Below are 19,755 nucleotides of genomic sequence, written 5' to 3'. Positions count from 1 at the left end.
CTCAACTTCCTTGCACCTAGACAGTGGAACAGGGCAGAGCCCCTCCGCTCAGATCTCCGGCGGACAGAAAGAGCCCTCCACTCCCGAAAGATCCAGTTTGGGGGGGAGGGGGACTCCCCCAAGGGGGAGGAGACAACTCCTGGTTGGGAGAGGCTCCTCCCCTCCTCCCCAGGGTAACTGGCAGGGTGTGGGGGGTGTGCCACCTTCCCCAGGTAGGACCTCCTTCTCCTCCACCTCCTCCTCCCCCTCCTCCTCCTCCTCCTCCTCCCCCTCCTCCTCCTCCTCCCTCCGCTCCTCATCCTCAGGGGACCCGGTTCCCCACCCCAGTTTGGGATGTTCAGCCAAGTACAGGAAGAGCCACTGAGGATGAGACCCTTCATCTGCCTTTGAAGAGGGGAGTCCCTCCAACCCCAAACTCCAGTACCAGGTGGTTCCCTCCTTTTACTGGGGGAACCTTGGAGACAGGTTAGTGCTTTCTTTCACCTTCTCTGTCCTCTTTAGGTACCAGTGGGTGTAGGAGGGGCTGACATGGTGGCTCTTGGGTTTCATCACTGGGGAAGGAAAAAAGAGACTCTTCTGGGGAATGGGTTCTGAAGAAGCTCCTGGATTCAAACTTCTATCTTGTTGCAGCGGCTCTGAGAAATGGGTTTCCTAGTGTTCGGTGGCTAGATGGATGGGATTCATTTGAGGTCCCTAGGGACGCGTATGTTTCCATGCTGAGGTCAGAGGAATATCAGCAAACACCTGCATTTTCAGAACTCCATCCATACTGTGTAATAATGATGGATACTTCCCAACCAGGATCCCATACTGCCCCCCATTCTTGGGCTTTTTTACTTCACTAAAGTCATCGTGGCATTTCATGGCCTAGACTTGGCTAGGGCTTCCACTGATATTAGCTGTTCTTACCTTGTAAGACTCCGTCAGCTTAATGTCTACCAGAGCTGTTCTCTCCAACCCACTGTGATTACCATCTCCTGGACAAGAAAGTCAGTCTGTCCCCACTCACCCTTCCTCAGACGCCAGGAGACCTTCTCTTGCGGCATACTCATTCCGGATGGAAGCATGCCTCTATCAATAAAATCCAGAGGGAAAATGGAAATCCTAAATGTCCCAAGGCAGGAAGAAAGGGTGTAGGGGAACACCAACTCCTGGGTTGAAATTCTTCCATAATGCTGGCCCTGTACGCCTGTCCTTGTGCCCTACATAGCTCCTGTCCACAGCTCCCGTCCTCACCGCCATTTCATCAGGAAAAAGCAGATCCTGGCTAGGAAGAGAGGGGTGTTGCTGCTCAGTCTCCTTCCAGTCTTTCGTCTAAAAAAGTTGATCACCAGGGAGATTTGACCTGTGATGAATTTTCGTTCAGAAACCACCTAATAGTTTCATCTTTTCCCTTCCCATTTCTTGTTCAGTTGTGTGTCCCTGGAATCTTTTATTTAAGTTTCTTTCATGAGATATGAGCAGGAATCACCAAAGACCAGCATTGTCAGAAAAGGCAGGAAAAAGGTGCCAGGACCTCCTTCTAGCTGACACCGGGCTACGTGTTTAGCAGTGTGTCTTGCAGCCTGGGATCACTAGCTGGGCGCCCGCTTCCCTGCTTTACCTTTAGTACATCTCTCATTTTCTATGTGCACCTATAGCAAAACCAAGTGCAACACTTCATCCTAAGTGGGTTTTTATGTTTCTTCTTTCTGCATCTGGGCCATAATGGGCTGCCTAAGTCCCTACATACAGCCACTTGGTCCTGGAAACCACCTTACGTGGTGGTATATGAGACAGCGTTATCATCTAGGTTTGTATAGCTGTGCTGTGCATTCTCTACATGGTGTGCCTATGTTTCCTAATTCAGGTGAATGTGGCTCTGTTTTGAGTGGGTACGTGTGTGGAGATAGTCATGTGTTTTTCAGACCAAGCCTCCAATTACCCAGAATCCTATGTTTCTGGTAGGCCTCTAGAAGCCGGTGCCTCTGTTCAAGGACCTGGAGAGGGTGCTGGTAAGGCTCCCTGCTTGGAGGAGAGGGCTTGGCCTGCCGTGGCCAGCGGGAACCCTCGCGAATGGTTGGGCGAAAGTCATTTCATATGGCAGGGCATCTTAGTGTCATGCTGGGGTCAGTTCTTCTAGAGCCAGCAGGAGAGTTTAATTTCTGATATCTCTGGTCTCAAAAGCATGAGGATCCTTGGCTCTTAACTTGAGAACTCCCTCCCCTGCTTTGTGAAAAGAGCCGACTCTGGTATAATAGCAACCTATTTCTCCCAAAGTGCTTTCCCAGATGCTGGAATGCAACTTGTTGAGTGGCTCAGAGTGAACTGTATCACAACAGCTCCAGGTGTACCACCACCACACAGTGTAACTGGCCCTGAATTAGGGACGGAGTTTCCCTAATTCTCCTTGCCTCTGCGGTATCTGTTGGAAGCAGATGGCTGTTGGGTTGGATTAACTATGATTTAGAGGGTGCTGTTTTCCAGATCATGTCTTATGACTAGACTTGGTCCCTGCTGAAAAATAAGAGGTGATATCCCCTCGTTCCTTCATATTTGGACTTTACTTGGTCCTGGCATTGGTTAGTAGTGGGGTGATACTATCTCCAAAGTAAAAGTTTTAGATTCTGGCATCCTGAAAGCTATTACAAACTCAGCGCAGGTTTGGTAATGTGAATCATTGCAGGTTTGCTGCTTCCATTCTTACCTCTATGGTCTGCTTTCTATTTTCTAATATTCTCTTTTTTCCCCCATTCAAAATAATAATAATAGTTACACTTACATAACACTTACTAAATGCCTTAAAATATTAATTTGAGGCAATCCTCACAACAACCCTATGCAGGTACAGTTATCATCTCTATTTTATAGATGAAGAAACAACACAGAGAGGTTAAGTAACTTGCCCAAGCTTGCACAGCCAGGACATAATGGAACCAGGATTGAAACCCAGGCAGCCTGACTGGTAATTGGTGATGTGGTAAACTTAACCACTGCTCTATTAGTTTTGGCATTCTGTCCAGAGCAGGAAGTTATCATTCCGGAGTACCTGACCTTGGCACCATCCAGAGAACAATTCCTGGCCTTTTGGATAAAGTGGGAAGAAAACTTTACCTATTATTTTGGATCTTACACATCTCATCTAGGGTCACTAATCCACTCCAACAGAATGTCTTTCTCTTTTTCTCCACCTTTCTCCCAGTACTGTAGTCTTAATTAGACGTCTTGTGGATGTGATGGAGCCTGCCCTTTGGCTGCCTTTCCCAGGTTCTATGGGTATTTCCTTTCAGTCTTCCAGCGCGCAGAGAAGAATGTAGCCTGACTTAGGTTCTGCCCAAGCCCAGTGGCATGGGGCCCACCTGGAGAGAGAGGTCTGGGTAACTAGGTTGGTTGGACTGAGAAATGGAAGTATCTCTTGTTTGCCTTTCTAATAATAGCCCTGCACATTAGCCTCGTGCCATTATTTTGGGGAGCATGGAATGTGAAGCAGCCACGAGCTCATTAAGCTTCATTCACTTCCCTCCAAGGATGAAGCTTTGGCAGTGTTTATGACTTCATCCCTTTTATTGGAGGGGGAAACTGAGGCATCAGGACTTCAGGGAGCACCAGATGGTTAGGGACATTGAGTGAGTCAGTGTCAACGTTGGGAATAGAACTGAGGGACCTCATCTCTGAGGTTCTGTGCACTGGGCTGCCCTTCAAGAATGGGGAAGTGATGGGGGTGAGGAAGTGGGATGGGTAAAGGGAGCATGGTGCCAAAAGATCAGAAGGACCTTTTGCTGCAAGCTTCTTACAAGAATCTGGTCATATTAGGATATATATATATTATATATATATATAATATATATATATATAATATATATTATTAGGATATATATGTTAGGATATATATATCCTAATATATTTGGATATATATTATATTATTATATATAATATATATTATGTATATATTAGGATATTTAAATATATGTGTTTAAAGGTTATCTTTATTCATGAGAGAGAAACAGAGAGAGAGAGGAAGAGACATAGGTAGAAGGAGAAGCTGGGTTCCTGCAAGAAGCCTAATGTGGGACTCGATCCCAGGACCCCGGGATCATGACCTGAGCCGCAGGCAGACACTCAACCACTGAGCCACCCAGGCATCCCAGATTAGGATATATTTTGAGTGCCAGGCAGTATCTGGAGGGCTGACTGAGAGAATGCTGGAGAAAGGTTAAATTTAACCTCTCCTAATCTGGTGCTGGTGTAAGGCTAGGGAAGATCAGAGAACAATCAGCAAAGGCTGAGCGCTTCCCTTTCCACAGTTCAGAGTGATTGGCATGTGCCAAATGGGTTCTGTAAAATGCTTGAAATGTATTATCATGTCCCTGTCCAGTGTTGAGAGACTTTCAAATGAAGGGTCTGCGGAAGGCTTCTGTGTTCTTAAGATGAGGTTTCCTAGGGATTCCTAGCAGGAGATACTAGGAAATTCTTTACAGACCTCCCCTTTTGGGGAGGACCCAGGAGAACTCTGGTCACTTGCTTATTGTCACATTACTGTTCGGATGTGATTACCCACCTGCAGGACCAATGATTGCCCCAAGCGCCCTGCTTTACCCTGGATGCTGTGGTGTTTTGACTTAGTAATGTGCTAGGAGGTCTGAACCTTCCTAGAATGATTAAATGTCCCCATTAGTGTCCAAGAGTTTCCATGATTTTAAGGCAAAATGGTGGTGGTGGGCTGGAAAGGATGGTGGTGGGGAAAGAAGCTAAGGATGAAGGAGAAATCCCTTCATGATGCTATTTATAAACAGCTTTTTTTTTCACCCCATTCTCCTGTCAGGCAGTTCTTCGGTTTCATTTGGGTCTCATGCTGTTCAGGCCCCTGAGGCACTGAGGTGTTTCCTTCAGCTTTGTGGAGTGGGTGTGTTGCTGGTGAGGAGCCCAGCGCAGGGTGCATGTGCCTACATGCAAAGATTGTGTGGGTGGGGACCTTGGGGGACAGGGACATGAGTGAGAATGCTGATCCTTAGGAGAGAGGGTCAGTCTCAAGGGGAGGAGAGTCACTGCCACGGGAGATGGAGTGAGCTGACAGCCTGTGAGATGTGTTGGAGTCAGAACACAGGGGGAGACAGTCATACCTGGGCTTGAGCTTCTGACTCTGGAGTGTGTAGATTCGTGTGGGGTCCTAACACTTGTGCATATCATCCAGGTGCGGATTTAGACATTACAGACATGATGTGTTTCTGTACAGGGCCAGCTACCCCTGGCTCCTCCTGAGAAAAGCCCTGGTGGGACTGTCAACAGGGACACGGGAAAGAAATACTGGCCGGCCTCTCCGGGCCGTGCAGGCACAAACCTGTCAAGCAGGGAGTGCTCAGGGGGGGTGGCTGGCATGGGCACTCGGGGAGCGCCAGTTGGCTACCAAGCACTTCCTGCCAGCCTTCCGAGACCCTGCAATAGCAGAAAGCAGCACCCGGTGTGCAAGATTTCACTCTAGCTGCACCGCTCTGCCAGCAAGAGCGCCCAGGCTGTGTGGGTGGCGGCAGGGTGTGCAAACATCAGGCGTGGGCGGTTTGGCAGCACCAGGAGTCTGCATGGAGGTGCAGCAAGCCTGCGTGCCTGGCTGGGAAGGAAGGAGAGAGGAGGGGGGCGGGAGAAGGGGAGCCAGCTCTTAGCCCCAGAGTGGCTATTTTTAGCCAGGCTATCTGATTGTTACCGGTGTGCACACAGCTGGGTGTCTCCCCCAGCTCAGTGAAGCCCAGCAGGCTCAGAGGTGGGAGGTCCTTGCCCATGACTTCTTCCTGGTGTTGGTGTCTGTGGGCGGGAGCATGCCAGGGGTAGCTTTAAAGGTGTGGGCAGCTGTGCTCAGGATGTGTTACATCTGTGTGTGACTTTGTGCTTTGCTGGTAATGTACATTGTATACCTAACTGATCTCTGGGTATGGGGGCCACTGTGTATGTGTGTGTCTTGCATCTGTCCTTTGCTGATTGTCATATATAATTCCTGCTTGGGATAAATCTCATATGCCTCATGTGCACATATATGGGATTAAAAAGGGTGAGTGCTCAAATCTACCTAATACGAAACATCTTTAAAAGTGTTGGTGTGTGCTTCGTTGGTGTATACTTGTGTTTACTCTGTTTTTCTTTACATGTTCACTTGTGCTATCTGTGGATCTCGTATGTAAATAAAACAAGCATCACATAATTGGAGAGTAGACTTTGGCTGATTTTATATGGTCTATTAAGTTTTCAGAAAAATATGATACAGTTTAAGATATTGTGTTGTAGGGGTTTAAATAAGGAGAATTGAGGGAATAGCACAACTGGGTGGGTTGTTTGACTTCTCTTTTAGTCCTAAATGAAGGGAGAGTCCTGTTGGCTATGTTCTACATTAAGATACAGGGTAAGTACCAGTCTGTCATCTGGTAGATGATTGATGGTATATTGCTTGGGAGCTTTGGGGACCCTTGGTTGAGGACTGTCCTGTGACAGTCTCCCATGGGAATTATAGAGGGAAGAAACTCTACTTCCCTTAAAGAACTAAGATTTGAATATTACTTGGTGCTACTAACCAGATAAAACACTCATCTATTCTATTTTCCTCTCCTCTTTGTTCTCTCCTCTGCAGAACCCAGAAGTACCATGGCTTCTGACCTAGAGAGTAGCCTCACCTCCATAGACTGGCTCCCCCAGCTGACCCTTCGAGCTACCATTGAGAAGCTTGGGAGTGCCTCCCAGGCTGGGCCTCCAGGTGGCAGCCGCAAGTGTCCCCCAGGCTCACCCACAGATCCAAATGCCACCCTGAGTAAAGACGACGCAGCAGTGCACCAGGATGGCAAGCCACGATACAGCTATGCCACCCTCATCACCTATGCCATCAATTCCTCTCCCGCCAAAAAGATGACCCTCAGTGAGATTTACCGCTGGATCTGTGATAACTTCCCCTATTACAAGAATGCTGGCATTGGTTGGAAGGTGGGATGGCTTCTATAACTTGCGACAATCTTTTTCTCTACTTTTGTTTCTTCCTATAACCTGGTCCAGTCCACTCTGACCTGTTTCAGAGATGTGTGAACTTAAAATCTTATATATCTCCCATCCCCTACTCTTTTTCAGAGTTGAACAACTTTCATAAGGTATATCAGGGAAACTCCAGTGATATCGAGCCACTAAGTGTAGTTATGAGGATGGCAGGATGCTGTTGCTCATCATACCCTCTTACCTTCTGAGTCCTCAAAAAGGAGATTCATTCATTTCACAAATACTTATTGCCACTCTACTATGTTCAAGTCACTGTGCAAGGCATGGCATTGCTTCTTCCTACCTAGAGGTAGGAGTCTCATCAGATTTCCAAAGCTTTGTTGCACATAGTCCTCATCTTTTGAAATTTGTATACTACTACTACTACTACTACTACTACTGATGATGATTAGGTCTTTCACCAACAGCCTATTCACCAAGCAAGTAGTAACAGCATAAGTTGTTTGGCTGGCAATAGAGGAAGAAGAAAACTCCTCTTCCAAGCAAAGAAAGACTGATGTTCTTCATCTTTTGGAACAGTAACTCATTTGCCAGTTGTTGAGTAGGAATGGGGATTTAATGTAGTTCTTTTGCTCTGTAAATCTCTAGTTGACATACAAACCAGATAATGATCTGGAGTCTATTGAAAGCATTCAGCTTTTCCTTCATGAGTGTGTCCCTGCTAGCTACCACAACCCCCAGCCTCACTCAACACACATATGCAACATTCTTTCTTTCCTCCAAATGCAGCATTCTGTGGGCTGTGGAGAAAACAAAAGTGAACTTGTGCCTTTGTTTTGTTCTTAATTTATATTTTGTTTTTATTTATATAAACAGTTTTAAAGTATTATTCTTTTACTGGAGGCAGAATGAATTAAGAAACTGGGCAGATGTGATTTTGAGGTGTTTATATACCTGTTGTCAGTTGGGTGGAAAGATTGAAAAACTATATAACCAGAAAGATTGTGTAGTTTTATATATATATATACCAGAAGCACCTGGTACTTAAATAGGCATTACCTCCCATTGATTAAATTTCTGCATTTTCTGATCTCCTTGCTCTCACTATCTGCTAGGTAAGTTCCTCCATCAGTATAGTTAAGAGGTCCTAAGTTTGTCAGATACCGGAACTTTATTATGTATGTTACATCCTTTTGTGTCTGTCCCTCTGTGTCCTACTGGAAAACTTTCTGCTTTACACAATGCTCAAAGCTAACTTGCTTCTCTGCTTCCCTAGAATTCGATTCGGCACAACCTTTCTCTCAACAAGTGTTTCCGGAAGGTACCCAGACCTCGGGATGACCCTGGGAAGGTGAGACGCTCCTGTAAGCATCGAAAGGAGGAGCAGGAAGGAGAGTAGTTGACAGCCTAGAGTCCTGTGGCTGTTTTAATTACCCAGAAGAGGAAATAAGTTAATTAGAGAAGCAGCTTTATTTTTTTTCTTAAAGGAAGAGTGTGGCTATCATGTTTGTGAGCCCCCACGAGCACGGGTGACTAAGAAAAAAGATTGTGAAATCTTTTTTTTAAATAGAATTATTTATGGTAAAGTTAACTTTAATGCCCCCTTTCTTATGTGTGGCACTCTTTCTAGATGTGAAAGGTAGACTTAATAATCTTTGTAGGAACTTTTCTATACAAAAAAGCCCATCACTTTTATCTTCAAAAGGAAAAAGATAAATCAATGTCTTCATTTGATCAATGTGGATGCTGGAGTTCAGGAGAGCATTGCCTTAGATCACACAGAAGGGGAGGGTTGTGTCTGGGCATTTCCAGCTCTTTGAACTAAATACTATCATTTTACTCCTCCAGAACAATCGAGGCCTGTGTTCGGATCACATACCTCTGACTTATTCATTGAGCTTTTAGGACAAATGTACTCCTCAAAAATAGCCAGTACCCTCAGGATTCTCTGTGATTCTCCAGTTACTTTTCTTAATATAACTTATTTTTGTGTGTGTGTGTGTGTGGAAATTCTCCCAAATATCTACTTTCCAAAGGTGGAAATTTCCATGTATACTGATTTTGTTTTCTCTGGGGATGGGTTCTCTTTCCAGGGCTCATATTGGACAATCGACACCTGCCCTGACATCTCCCGAAAGAGAAGACATCCTCCAGATGATGATGTAAGTCTGTACCTCATGGGGAGATGCCATTGCTGAGACAGCTGATCCTTCTACATCCTTTTTTGTCTATTCAGTCCTTTCCTATGTTTGGGGCAAAGGATGAATACCAGCAGAGTTGAAACCATCAATCTCGGGAGGATGTTTAGCTTCTGCTTCTAGATTTCTATTCTTTTATAACCCTCAGCTATCCCAAGACTCACCAGAACAGGAGGCAAGCAAAAGCCCACGGGGAGGTGTACCAGGGAGTGGAGAAGCCTCACTGCCTTCTGAGGGGAATCCTCAGATGTCACTTCAGAGCCCCACATCTATCACCAGCTACAGCCAGGTAATAAGTAGAGGTTTCAGGGTACATGGGGATAGATGGGTAGGTGAGTGGGTGGCTGAACAGATTCCTATATTTGCCAGTTCAAAATGATGTATTGAGTATCTGTGACGTATAAGGCAAAGAAATTGGGAAAGAAGGGGAAAGCAGAAGAGGGAGACAGAGAGAGAGAGAGGATATGTAACAGAACTTTGGGAAAGATAAGGGGGAAGAAAAGTGGTGAGAAGAGAAGAGGAACCAAAAAGGTTATGAGAAAGGAAGATGGACAGAGCCTAGGAAAAAGGCTTGAGTTACATCATGATAGGAATAAAGGAGATAGGAAGGGATAGGGTATTTATTCATTGAAAAGTTAGGAGAGGCTAAAGACAAGCCAGAGAGCTTGGTGACCATTAAGGGGATGTTTGGGTCCTTATTTTAATACATGGATCAAGTCTTTCTTACTCCTTTCTGCAGGGCACAGGATCTGTGGATGGTGGAGCGGTAGGAGCAGGGGCTCCAGGCCGAGAAAGTGCTGAGGGTCCCCCTCCCCTCTATAACACCAACCACGACTTCAAATTCTCCTACTCAGAGATCAATTTTCAGGATCTAAGCTGGTCCTTTCGCAACCTCTACAAATCCATGCTGGAGAAATCCTCTTCCTCCTCTCAGCATGGTGAGCCTGCAGTTGGGATGAGGCCATGAACGTCCTTATACTCCTGAATGGGTGATAACATTCTCTTCTCTCCCTCTGTCTTATTTTTCATACAAGGAGAGGTTGATCACTGATCAGGGGAACCATCTCAGAAACCAAAAATGTTTGGAGTCACACTCTTCTGGCTTAGCTCTGAAGGACAGCTGTTTCAAGAGGCAGGCTGGGTTATTAGCTTCAGAAAGTGAGTTGGAGGGATTCCTCTTCTAAAACTAAGGGCAGTGACTTTATGGCTGCAAGCAGGTCATTTAGAGGATGGCCACCAGGGGACAGCAGTGGTTTCCTTTCCCTCAGAATCTGTTTCATTGTGAGACAAATTAATTCTTTAGTATATTTATATTTATACTGATTTTTAAAAAAGATTTTATTTATTTATTTGAGAGAGAGATGAAGAGAGAGAGAGAGAGAAATAGTGAAGGAGAACAGGAAGCAGGGAGAAGAAGGAGAAGCAGGCAAGCCTGATGTAGGGCTTGAACCCAGGACCCCAGGATCATGACCTGAGCTGGAGGCTGATGCCCAACTGGCTAAGCCACCCAGGCGCCCCTATTTATGTTGATTTTTTTTAAAAGATTATTTATTTGAGAGAGAGAGAGAGAGAGAGAGAGAGAGAGAGAGAGAGGTGTGCAGAGAGGGAGGGACAGAATTAGTCTTTAAAAAGACTCTGTGCCAAGTGTGGAGCCCAACTCCGGGCCTGCTCACACCACCTGAGCTCGTGAGATCATGACCTGAGCCGAAATCAAGAGTCAGACCCTCAACCAACTAACTCACCCAGGCACCCCATGTGGGATTTTTATTAGGAAAAATCTCAAACAGATGCAAAAATAGAGAAAACAGTATAATAAACTCTTAGATTTCCAGCTTTTAAAATGGCCCAATTTTAACAGGTACCAATATTTTTTCAGCTCATTTACCACCCAGCTTTTTTTTTTTTTTTTTTTTTTAATTGGAGTAATTTAAGGCAATTCCTAGACATGTCATCTCACCTATGGATACTATTTCAGTGTGCAGTCTTAATGATGAAGACTTGGTTATCCACTGCCATTATTACTCTTAATAGAGTTGATAATACTTCCTTAATATGTCTTCCTTTATGTCTTGTCCATACTCAAATTTCCCAAATTACCATGTAAGAGTAATCTAAAGTTCTTATTGGGAAGTCTCCTTGAGAGATCATCTGGTCCAGCCCTCTGTGATTCTTGTTTGTTTCTGGTTTTAAAGAAATCAGAGGTAGGGGTCAAGACTTCAGGTCAGGCATCAGAGCTTCTTGTTCCTACAGTCACCTTGTACAGGCCACAGGAGATGAATGAGATGATTGAAAATGGTTGGAAGCCACCTTTCGGAAATGTATATTAATTGCCGTGGATTTCTTCTTTTATTTATTTACTTATTAATTATTTTTGTAAAGATTTTTATTTATTCGTGATAGACACAGAGGGAGAAGCAGGTCCTTCGCGGGGAGCCTGATGTGGGACTCAATCTCAGGACCCCGGTATCACACCCTGAGCCAAAGGCAGATGCTCCACCACTGAGCCACCCAGGCATCCCAGATTTCTTTTTTTAGATCCTGGGGGATTTAGATCTAGCGTTATGGTCTAAGATTATAGCCTTTGCTTGAGGAATGAGTGCAGGCCAGATGATTGGTTGATCAGGAGTGGGGAGTAGGGAGGACCTCATAAACAAAGTGAAAAATTAGGTTGAATGAGGACTGCCAAGTATTAACTCAAGTTTAATTGTGGCTGAAAGCCCCTACCTGGTCTCAGTTTCTAGTTCTCCCCTGCCCAACATGTGTGAGAACTTCATCTATCCTTGCTCTACACTTTATCCAACTCCATTTGTTGGTAGTGAATCCAAGAAGAGTGTAGACACAGTAAAGAAGAAGAGAGAGCAGGTGCCCAATGGCTTTATTTTATTTGTAATTTACTTTCTAAACTTCACCTGATATCTGACTTATTTTGACACTTTGATGCCAGCCCTACCCCCAGATCCCTGAGGAATAGCATAAAAAGGTGCAGGCTGACCTTTTTGCTAACATTTTAGCAGTTGCCGCACTATCAAGGCACTCCATCTGTTATTAGAGGTGGGAGAATGGTGGGTGGCAGAGGAAGCCAAGAGGACCGTTGCCTTCCTAGAATAGCCTTACCCTTGGAAGTCTGGGGTTTCTGCCCAAGACCTCCCATCTCAATCGTGGAAATCTTGTTTAGTGAAAAATGCATCGGGGTGCCTGGGCAGCTCAGTCTGTTGAGAGTCTAACTCTTGATTTAGGTTCAGGTCATGATCTCAGGGTCTTGGGATTGAGCTCTGAGCTCAGTGGAGAATCTGCTTGAGATTCTCTCTCTCCCCCTGCCCCTCCCCCTGTTCACATATGCTCTCTCTTTCTCAAATAAGTAAATGAATCTTTGGGGAAAAAAAAAAAAAGAAAAATGCATTGCCCAATTCACTTGGCTATCTCCTCCTACCCTGTAGGCTTCTCGTCTCTCCTGGGGGACATGCCACCCTCTAACAACTACTACATGTACCAGCAGCCGCCGCCGCCACCTCAGCAGCAGCAGCAGCAGCAACCACCACAGCCACCACCCCAACAGTCACAGCCGCAGCCACAGCAGGCACCAGCCCAGGGCCCCTCAGCTGTAGGGGGTGCTCCTCCATTGCACACCCCAAGCCCAGATGGTTGTACCCCACCAGGTGGGAAGCCGGCGGGGGCTGAAGGCTACGGGCCTCCCTCTGTGATGACCATGCATCCACCCCCACTGCAGCACGGAGGCTACCACCCACATCAGCACCATCCCCACCCCCACCCTGCCCAGCAGCCACCGCCGCCACCACAGCAACAGGCACAAGGCCAGGCTCCTATGAACAGTACTGGCTTTGGTGAGTGAGGAGGGTGCAGGGAGATCCAAGAGGAGGGCCAACTGCCCCCCTTCTTCTGACTATGGCCTGGAGGTGCAGTTGGTTAGGAAGCTGACAGTGGGTCTCTAGCCTCGATCCCCCAGCACAGCATCTCTGAGTGAACAGATGTTGCTACTTAGAGCTCCATGTTACAGACTTCTTTGACCACCTGTGATTGCTTTACATATTCTCCTGCCTGTGAGCTAGGTTGCCTATCCCCTAAGCATCCGATAGCTTTACTATTTCTTGATCTCCAGGGAGAGAGATTTTAAGATTATCTTGGTAACATAATTGATAACCTTGCATAGTCAGAGTGCTTATTATCCATTCTCCTCTCCTCTTTACAGCCTTTCCTCCTGACTGGTGCTCCAATATCGACTCCTTAAAGGAAAGCTTTAAGATGGTGAATCGGCTCAACTGGTCCAGCATTGAGCAGTCACAGTTCTCAGGTGAGTAATGAGAGGAACCTCTTCCAGAGGGAAGAGGAGCATGTTGTGAGTTGAAAGCCTAGTAGAAACCAGCAAAGCAGAAGGGAGTGGTTAAATGAAGTGTGGGGATGGAGGATTCCATTGTTTCCCCTCCATATTTCCCAACGTGGATGATGCCAATGTTATTTTCAAATTTCATAATTTAGCCTTAATGCACTAAAAATATGACCATGTTTTATCTTGGCTAGTTCTGTCCTTAGAGAGGGAAGGCTCTCAGGAATTCAGAAACCTGGACCACTATTTTGTAGTTTTGTCACCATTTACTGGCTAATTCATTTGCTCACTTTGAAATTTTGTTTTCTTTACTGGTGGAGATGGAAATTATAATAAGAATTTAGTAAGGAACAAATAGAAGAAGAGTTTGAAAATGTAGAGCTCTAAGAGATGTCATTTGTTTTTGGCAATGAACCTAGTCAGTGGCATTGATTCATGATGTGGTTGGGAATCAGTGAGATAGGGGTAAATACCGTAGGGGCCTCAGGACCTCTGCAAAGGGTAGCATTTCTTGCTTCTCTGTTTGCAGAACTGATGGAGAGTCTACGGCAGGCAGAGCAGAAGAACTGGAGCCTCGATCAGCATCACATTGCCAATCTGTGTGACTCTCTCAACCACTTCCTCACTCAGACTGGTCATGTGCCCCCACAAGGGGGCTCCCACCGGCCACCAGCCCCTGCCCGTATTGCTGACTCCTGTGCCCTTACCAGTGGCAAACAAGAGCCAGCCATGAACCAAGGTAGTGAACAAAGCAAGTTGCCAAGGAGGTGGAGACTATGACAAAAAGAGAGGGGGAGGTAAAGGACAGAAGAGAGTTGAGAAAAATCATCTGATGAGCAGTGACCCAAACTGAACAGTGGGACTAGTTTGTCTACTACATTGACTGAAGGTTTAGTGTATTAGTAAAGTCCCGTACTGAAAAACTGTATGATTCTCTTTTTACACCTTAATTTGGGAGATCAGAATTACTTAAGAAAAGGGAGGAGAAAGTGCCCATTCCAAGTTTGTGTCTCGGCTACCCCAACCTGGATCATATCAGGTGGTGTCGTGATTCTCTGTGGTTACATGATCTTCAAGCCAGTGAAACGAGATTCAAGGATCGTGTTTCTATCTCTGTTTCTATATTTGTCATCCTTTGAATAGCCTTGATATTTTATAGTTCCAGGGACAATTAGGGTCCCTTCTTACCCTAAGCTGTGAGGACCAACAGCTCCTGCAGAAAGCCTTTGTGCTTGCTGGAGCAACCAAACAGAGCAAGGAAGGGAGCAGATATGAAGGGGAAACAGAGTACTTCTTTCCCCCTCTATAGTGGGCCCACTTCATTGAATAGAATGAAGCTTACTCAAGTAACTCCTATCTTGCTTTGGCAGTGAACTCTTATGTGCACCCACAAGCCCCCCACCTCTACCCTGGCCCATCACCAATGTACCCCATCCCCACCCAGGACTCAGCAGCATACAATCGCCCAGGTAAGAGCTGGGAAGCTTGTTTCTCCAACAACCCAACCCTCTCTGCCCTGATGAGCTGTTTTGCTTTCCTCTGGCTCTGAGCCTGCATTCTCTTCCCTTTTGCTTGCCCCTGCTGGGAGTAGGTAAGCCTTCATGATCCCTAAGGCTGGAGGGTGGGCCCATTTGTGAGGGAGGCATATGTCATGGGAGACCAAAGAAGATTGCTTTACTTTAAGCAAAACTTGTGCCTATGATCATAAAAGGAAGTAAAAGCAGGGGATGCCTGGGTGGTTCAGAGAGTTGAGGTCTACCTTCAGCTCAGGTCATGATCTCGGGGTCCTGAGTTTGAGCCCCAAGTCAGGCTCCCTGCTCGGTGGGGAGCCTACTTCTTCCTCTCTCTCTGCCCCTCTCCCAGCTCGTGCTCTCTCTCTCTCTCTCTCTCTCATTTGGATAAATAAAATCTTGAAAAAAAAAAAAAAAAAAAAGGAAGTAAAAGCATGCATGCAGACCCAAGATATAGAACATTTATGTCCAGCTTTGGAATCTAGATGGAAGACATGCTCAGGCAGATACAATGAACATGTCATCCAGACATACCTGCTTTGTGCCCATGTCTGCTTTCCTGTCAGCTGACTCCTCGTATCAGGGATCTGGGATTGAACTACCTCTGATGGGGGGTAGGGAGGGTTGGAAGGAAACCCTAACTTGCCATAAAGAGTATAAATTGAGCAGATCGTTCCCTTTTAAATACATTTTGGAAAATCACTATTATTATCCTGCCTAACCACAAGTGTTTTCAATTTTTCGGGTGACATCAGACTCTCGGCTCATGCATTGCTTATACATTAATGTTTACAAATTCCTGTACTGTGACTTTATATAATAGTACATTCTATATGGGTTTTTTTCATTATTACATGATCTTCATAAGTATAATTCTTACTGGTTGCATAGTATTAAATTGCCATGTGACCTATGTTTGCTCTGGTTTATTTCCACCACTGAAGTGGTGGCTAGCAGCAAAAATAACTCTGGGCTGATAAGGACTATAGTTTCACCAGCCCTTCCTCATGGGGCTGAGCATTGCCAAATAAGGGCACCAGCCCCTTATTTGGGGCTGAGCATTGCCAATCTAGATGGATAGAATAACTCTCCTTTTAATTTCTTTTTCTCTTCCCAACAGCACACCACATGGTCCCTCGGCCACCAGTTCCACCTCCTGGCGCCAATGAGGAGATCCCTGATGACTTCGACTGGGACTTGATCACTTAGGGCATCATGGAAAGTGTCCATGAGCCCAGGGCTGGGTGGCGAAGTCTGGCAGTGGGGCAAGAGCAGTCCCAGCCCATCCCTTCCTCCTTGCTGTATATAGTTATATATCCTCTTTTTTTCTTGCTCTGTCAGAGAAGCCACCGCAAGATGCTGCCGAAGATAACCCCCTCTTTCCTGCCTCCTTCTTCCTCTTCCTTCTTGTGTTTTTCCTAATTCTTTTATTATTATTCTTATTATGGTATTATTATTATTATTATTATTGTTATTATTATTATTGGTTATATGCTATCCCCAGTCTCCTGTCCCTCCCCCACAGACCGTGTTCACCCCTTGCTAATTTAAAATCTGGCTGGAAGGTGAGGCCTTGATGGCCACAGAGAAAGGTTTCAAACCTTGATTGACCTTTCTCTTTGAGAAGCTCAATGCTGATCTCACCTTTTGGACCTAAATTGTTTTCTGTTCCTGTCAGTTTAGTCCAGTACTAGAGAAGCCACATTCTCAAGTAAAAGGGATCTAAAACACTGCTTCATAGCCATGAATTTGCAGGTTCTACTCAATGGTGCTAATTTTGTCCTCTGAGCTCTTTTTTGTCCCTTTAGATCTTCAATCCTTACCTCTGCCAATCCTCACTCCCATCTAGGGTAAGAGTGATGGTGGTGGTGCAGGAGGGTGATAATAAAATCCTAGTGGAATAAGAAGTCTGGGTTGGGTGGAGTCAAGTGCTGTAGAGGGGTGATGGAATATAAAACGGTCAGTTTCTATATGTTACTGGAAACTTCCATTGGCTTATTCCTACCCCTTAGTCTATTGGAGATAGATTGGTCTTAGCCAGAACTCTGCTTCTGTGGTAGGATTGAGGACAACTATACAGCAGAGGTTCAGCTTTTAGGAGATAGTTTCAATTTAACCCTTTTGAATGTTTAAACATAATTTTCTCTGGAAATTAAATGTGGCTCATATTTGCACTTACAAATTATCCTTCAATCCCCTTTTCTCATTTGGCAAATAGTATTTTGTCTTCCTTCAGTTGTTTGCTCAGCTCTTCCTCCCCTTTTATTTTCTTCTCCCATTTTCTAGAACTCTCAAGAAAGAAAAGCAAGCCATTAACACTCTTAGTTTCATCATATCCTAGGGCAAGATGGGAACCTCTTTCCCACTGATCGTAGCAGAACCAAACCTATGGTGTCGATGGTAAGAAGGTGAGGAGAGAGAGAGAAGGAGTTGGTATACACATGGGCAGGGAGTATTTCAGTTATTTAGCTGTGTAGGCAAATGCTTCTCTTGAAATCCAGATCATTGGGGCTGAAGCTTTTGCCATTAGGCTTCTGAGGGGTAAAGGAAATTGGTAGAGGGTAGTAAATAATTTAGAGAGGAGAGTTTATGAGGGCCAAGGGAGACCCCTTCCCAGAAAAAGATAAGGAACAAACTTCTCTCCTTTAATGAGGAGTGGCCATGAGTTACTGCTGCAAAGCACTTAGTGTATGTTTAATGTTAACTGTTGAATATTAGCTGCAAGAGGGAAGAGCAATTTTACTTCTGTTTTTATTTCACTGAATGTTTGCTTTCTGAAAGCTACAGAATGACATGTAAGGAATGGACAAGGCCACTATCTCTGTTATTTCTGCTTTTTGTTTATATTCTTTTATTTACCCATGACTTCCAGGAGATCTGGCTTTCCATTCTTCTGCTTTTCCCCTCACCCACCCCTTCCTTTCTTTTTAAGGGGGTTATATGCAAGAGTTTGTTGAAGAAGGCTGAAGCAGAGGGGCAGGAAAGGGCGGTTAACTAAAGAGCACTTTATTTCTGTGAAGTTCTTTGTAAGATATGAGGGTGTGAGTGGCTTGAATCCCCCGCTGTTGGGCTGTCAGTGGGGTTGAAGTATCACATGATATTTCCCATTGAGGAAAGGAGAATCTCTCTTAGAGGGTGGCAAAATGCCTTTGCCCTGTGTCTGTTCTAGGCATCTCTTCTTTATTCCTTCTAGTCAAGGTGCCTCCTAGACACAACTTCCCATCTGTCTTCCCCAAGACTCTCTTTACAGAGGATCACTTCTCTTTTCTCAATCCCTGTTCTACTCAGATCTGCACAGGATTTGCAAGGGTAGACAAAATTGTACATGTAAATGTCCCTTGTTTACGATTTCAACTGTGTCTTCTGAAAACTAGTCTCATTAGGACTCTGGTGGGCTGCCAGAGTAATTGAAGTTTGGGGCTAGGGCTGGAGATGGGCTATCAGGCCTCCTGGGATCTTAGCTTCCTTCCATTTCAACTCAGCCTGGCTAAATGGCACAGGACAAAGCTGACTCTCTTTGGGCCTCCGTTTTCCCTCCCCTCCATGAAATGGAAACAATACTCCTTTTTCTTGTTGGTCCAGCATGGCTGGGCTCGAAGTATAGTCGTTGTTGTATTGGGTGATGTGTGCAAAACTGCAGGACCTCACTGCCTATAAGAGGACATAAGGGAGAAATGGGAGGAGAGGGACAGGAAGAGCAATTATTTGGTATAGATATACTCATCCTTGCTTTCCTCTCTTCAACCCCCATGTTTCTGGTTTGGTGAGTCCCTTGTACCACCCATAATGCTTTGCATTGGTGCAGGCTGGCAAGGGGGTGTGTGATCTCACAAGTTGTTGTTGTTGTGTTTTGCATGCTTTCTTAATAAAAAAAGAAAAGGAAGAAGAATGTTTACATGGTTTTATCTTACTGGTGCTGGTCTCAAATTTCTTTTTGCCAGGGTAGGAAGGGAGAAGAGTGGAATCATATGTTTTCAACTGGCCTTGGACCCCTTCCCTACCTCCTACCCCCACATTCAATTAGTTGATCTTGAAATTTTTTTTTAAGGTTTTATTTATTTATCCATGAGAGATGCAGGGTGAGAGGCAGAGACAGAGGGAGAAGCAGGCTCCCCATAGGGAGCCCCATGTGGGACTTAATCTTGCGACTGGGATCACATGCTGAGCCAAAGGCAGACGCTCAACCACTGAGCCGTCCCTTGAAATTGTTTTGTAAGATTGATGGGAAAGGAGAATTAAAAGACATGCTTTTAACATTGATTTTTCTTTCAAATGCTATTAAATGTGGTGAAATATTGTTGGGAGAGACAGTCACTGCTTGTAGCTTGGTGTGTGGACTAAGCCACTTTGCTTGTGTTCTGGGATATTTCAAAGTTTAGAGATACAATTTCAGGAGGAGTTAGGTCTCTGTCTGGGATTTCCTGTGAATACTCACAGGTACTTACCAGAATTTTTCATAAGAAAAGAGGGAATTCCAATTGTAGGATTTTTTTCAGAATACATTTCCCAGGAATGGAACTCTCAAAAGGAATCTAGGAATGGAACTATTGAATCTTTACAACTATGCCATTCACCCAAATATCCTGTACACTAAATACAGGAGTCTGCAACTTACACCCAGGGTCTTGTGAGATATGTTGGGACTTTCAGGAGTCTAGCTAGTTGCTATTATAGCAAGCTTCCAGCTACCCACTATGAGATTTATTTGCTGTATATTTAGAGATTACAATATATTCCAAATGTCAAACAATTAAGAGGA

The 19,755-nt window shown here is 45.1% G+C and overlaps 1 protein-coding gene across 2 annotated transcripts; it reads left to right on the top strand.

The window, feature by feature from the left end:
- Positions 1–334: 334 nt before the first annotated feature.
- FOXJ2 (forkhead box J2) lies at positions 335–18,882 on the top strand. 2 transcript variants are annotated; one of them, XM_041736110.1, is made up of 11 exons: positions 335–465; positions 6,593–6,939; positions 8,222–8,296; positions 9,039–9,107; positions 9,292–9,432; positions 9,883–10,081; positions 12,581–12,985; positions 13,351–13,452; positions 14,015–14,224; positions 14,856–14,954; positions 16,117–18,882. In XM_041736110.1, exons 2-11 carry the CDS (start codon positions 6,607–6,609, stop codon positions 16,203–16,205), a joined length of 1,722 nt encoding a protein of 573 aa, XP_041592044.1. In that variant the 5' UTR covers positions 335–465; positions 6,593–6,606; the 3' UTR covers positions 16,206–18,882. The 2 variants fall into 2 exon arrangements, with proteins under 2 accessions (XP_041592044.1, XP_041592045.1); XM_041736111.1 differs by lacking the exon at positions 335–465 and adding an exon at positions 7,081–7,294 and having other exon boundaries at positions 6,798–6,939.
- Positions 18,883–19,755: the final 873 nt, after the last annotated feature.

This window comes from Vulpes lagopus, chromosome 21 (genome assembly GCF_018345385.1).
Source record: "Vulpes lagopus strain Blue_001 chromosome 21, ASM1834538v1, whole genome shotgun sequence".
In the NCBI taxonomy this organism is placed as follows: domain Eukaryota; kingdom Metazoa; phylum Chordata; class Mammalia; order Carnivora; family Canidae; genus Vulpes; species Vulpes lagopus.
Note: the sequence above shows the minus strand (reverse complement) of the source record. Positions and strands in the feature narration are given on the sequence as shown.